This window comes from Corapipo altera, unplaced genomic scaffold (assembly GCF_003945725.1).
Source record: "Corapipo altera isolate COAL_440 unplaced genomic scaffold, ASM394572v1 60933, whole genome shotgun sequence".
Lineage (NCBI taxonomy): Eukaryota > Metazoa > Chordata > Aves > Passeriformes > Pipridae > Corapipo > Corapipo altera.
The window spans coordinates 57699-60716 of NW_020885147.1; the positions used below are offsets into that span (position 1 = coordinate 57699).

Here is a 3018-nt window from a genome sequence, read left to right on the forward strand (position 1 = left end):
ATGGTCAGTGTTGGCCTTGGCAGTGCTGGTGCCAGTGCTGGACCCAGTGATCCCAGAGGCTTTTCCACCCCGACCAATCCCATGGTTCCACGACTCCCTGACCCTCTGCCCCTCCCACTGCTCTGTCCCTTCCCTGACTGTCCCCTCGTGTCCCCGCAGACGTGGCTGTGCCTCATCGCTCTGGGCGCCTCCTTCCTGGCCTGCGGGAACACGGTAAGCGTCACCCGGACCCTGCACCTGGAGCCGCCACCCCCCCGGACCCCCAAATAATGGGGGGGGTCCCAGACCCTGCCAGAGCCGCCGGAGCCGCATTCCCAGGGGAGGATGCGTGGGAGGACCCGGATCGCCCGGCACTGCCGGAATCCTGCTGCTGTTCCTTTGCTGAGCCCCCAAACTCCCCCCGGGGTGAGGGGCACATGGGAGCAGCCTGACCCCTCCTGTCCTCATTGTCCTTTAAATCCCCCCAAATTCCTCATCCCGGGGTGTTTGACCCCGAGTAGCACAAACACTGACTCCCAGGAGCTCTGTCCTGGATAATCCAGACAAATAAGCTACAAAAACCCCAAATCCCCCTTTTGGGTGGCATTTGGAGACCGGGGTGACACTACAGCCAGATCTACCTCTGCCACCCCGGCCTGGCCAAATTTGGTCCTTTTTCACTGGAAAACACTTCCCATTCCCGGGGAAATCCCACGAGGACGGGAAACCTCAGCATTGATATTGTCACTACTGGTTTTTACTGGCCCGACATGGGATTTTGGGGTCAGCAAAGGAAACGAGTTTGTGGTTATTTATGATTTTATGACTTTATTCCCTGTGACCTGTGGAAACACTCTTGGAGTTCTCAAAAATCCCTGGATTATGGCTCAAAATCAGGCTGTGGAAGCTCCAGAGTCTTTTCCAGGGGTTTCCTTGCTGCTCCCGCTTTTCCCAGATTTAAATTCCCCCATCTCACCTTCTGCTGGTGTTTAATGAGTTTTGGGTTTTTTGGGAGAAGCTTTGCTGGGAATGCGACCCAAATGCAACAGAACAGATTGGGATGGAGGGAACGGGGCATCTCTCAGATCTCCACCTCTAGCAGGGGTTTGGAGTCTCATCCTGCCTGGTGGGGTGTGTTTGAATCTCTGGATCATGGAATTTAGGGTTAATTAGGGGGACTCCCTTCTCTGTCCACCTGGAGGCATGGCAGAGGCGTAGCTCCATGGATTTAGATCTCAAAATGCTTTATGCATCTGCAGGATGGAGCAGGGATGGGGGTGAGTGGCTCCCCTCCCAAGTGGGTGTCACAGCTCCCACCCAGCCTGGCCCTGGATTATTTGGGATCCTTGGAGCAGGGCTGGCCAGTGCCAGGGGCTCCAACCCTCGCTGTAATGAGGCTTCCTTGTAATTCCATCGGCTTTTCCCTATGCCCCTTGTCCCAGGCAGGGAATTCTCTCTGAAATAAAATCCCCAGCCCTTGGGAATGCTGCCCTGATGCCATTTTGGGATCAGGTCACTGGGATTTCTTCCTTTCCATGAGTAAACCTGGCTCGCTCCCAGGATCGGGGCAGGTCAGAGCAGCCCCTTCCTGCTTTGAGTGTCCATAGGGTTTTATCCATCACTGCCCAAGATCTGGGGTTATTCCATGGTGTCCAGGACACATTCCAGGGACACGGGTGACAACACCCAGAGCCCAGCAGGAAAACACTCTAATTAGGGACAGGATTGTATCCGCTTTTCCCACCCTTTCCCAAACCAGCTGAGCCTTGTGGCTCCCCCTGACCCGAGCAAGGATTAGGACATGATGGATTCTCAGTCAGGTCATTATCCCAGAATTCCAGCAGGATTTAACCCTGTAGTGTAACACTTGTAGGTTTTACACCCATTCCCACAACCCAACAGCCACAATCTCTGGGAATTCAGGGGTGGGAGGGGACGGGTTGGACTCGGGCTCCAGAATCCCGCTGTACACACCCCCTGGCTCTCCTGGATCAGGAATGTTGGTTTGGGAGGGGTCAGCTCTCGTGGCTGAAACACTGAAACACTGACTGCGTGGCAGCAGCTCTATGGCAGAGCCTCTGGATCGGGTCCCTGTCCATGGGCTCTGCTCCTCGCTGCGCTAATTTGGAGATTTTCCCCGGTTGTGTGAACTCCCTTCACCATTAAAACACGGAGACTTTTCCAACTTGGCTTCCTGGGTCGTTTTTTGGGGTCTGCTCCGATTGCCGGCCGTTCCTGGCTGTGGTGGAGCCCCCAGTGCTCACGGAGCTGTGTCAGTAGGGCAAGCTCCCGGGGGGGGCAGATCCCCATCCCCATCCCGCGGGATTCGCTCCCGGGGTCACGCTGTGACCGTGTCATCACCGGCAGAGTGGAGGGTCCGTCTGCGGTGCCTTCCCGCTGGAATTCCTTCAGTGGGATTCAGGACACGGCCCATCCATCCTGCCCTGCTCCGGCCCGACCCCTGCTCCGGCCCGACCCCTGCGCCGAAAAACACGGAATTCCAATTTTTTTCCCTGCTTTCTTACCTTTCCCCCCGACCCGGAGCTTCAACTCCAGCCCAGCCCGGCCCGGGGTCGGCGCCGTTTAACACCAAGATCATCCGGGCTCATCCCGAGGGTTCAGAGCGTCCTCCTGTAATTAACCCGCCTATGCTGTCAGTGCTAATTAAGGCTCATCCACCCTCCAATTTAATTAAGCTGGAGCAGGAGTTAATTGAGGCTGCGGGAGGGATCGACTCGGAGCTATGGGTGGGGCCGGGCCGGGACCCGCCCCAATTAACACCGGGATCCGTTCCTAATTAACACCGGGGCCCACCCTCAATTAACACCGGGATCTGTTCTCAATTAACACCGGGACTCGCCCCAATTAACACCGGGATCCGTTCCTAATTAACAGTGGTCCCGTCGGCGCTGGGTCACAGCACTAATTAACGGTAATGCTGGAGCCATGGCCGGCACTGCCACCTCGGTGCCCACCCGGGCTTTGCTAAACTGGGCTCAGCTGGGGCTTCAGATCAGCTTTGCTTCATTAAACTCTGTG

At 56.5% G+C, this 3018-nt stretch overlaps 1 protein-coding gene across 1 annotated transcript in view; it reads left to right on the forward strand.

The window, feature by feature from the left end:
• Window positions 1-270, forward strand: part of LOC113960557 (natural resistance-associated macrophage protein 2-like) — a 9980-nt gene extending 9710 nt beyond the window's left edge. Inside the window, exon 9 of the mRNA XM_027670171.1 lies at window positions 160-270. Coding sequence (XP_027525972.1) covers window positions 160-270 — 111 coding nt within the window. The remainder of the gene's footprint in view (window positions 1-159) is intronic.
• Window positions 271-3018: the final 2748 nt, after the last annotated feature.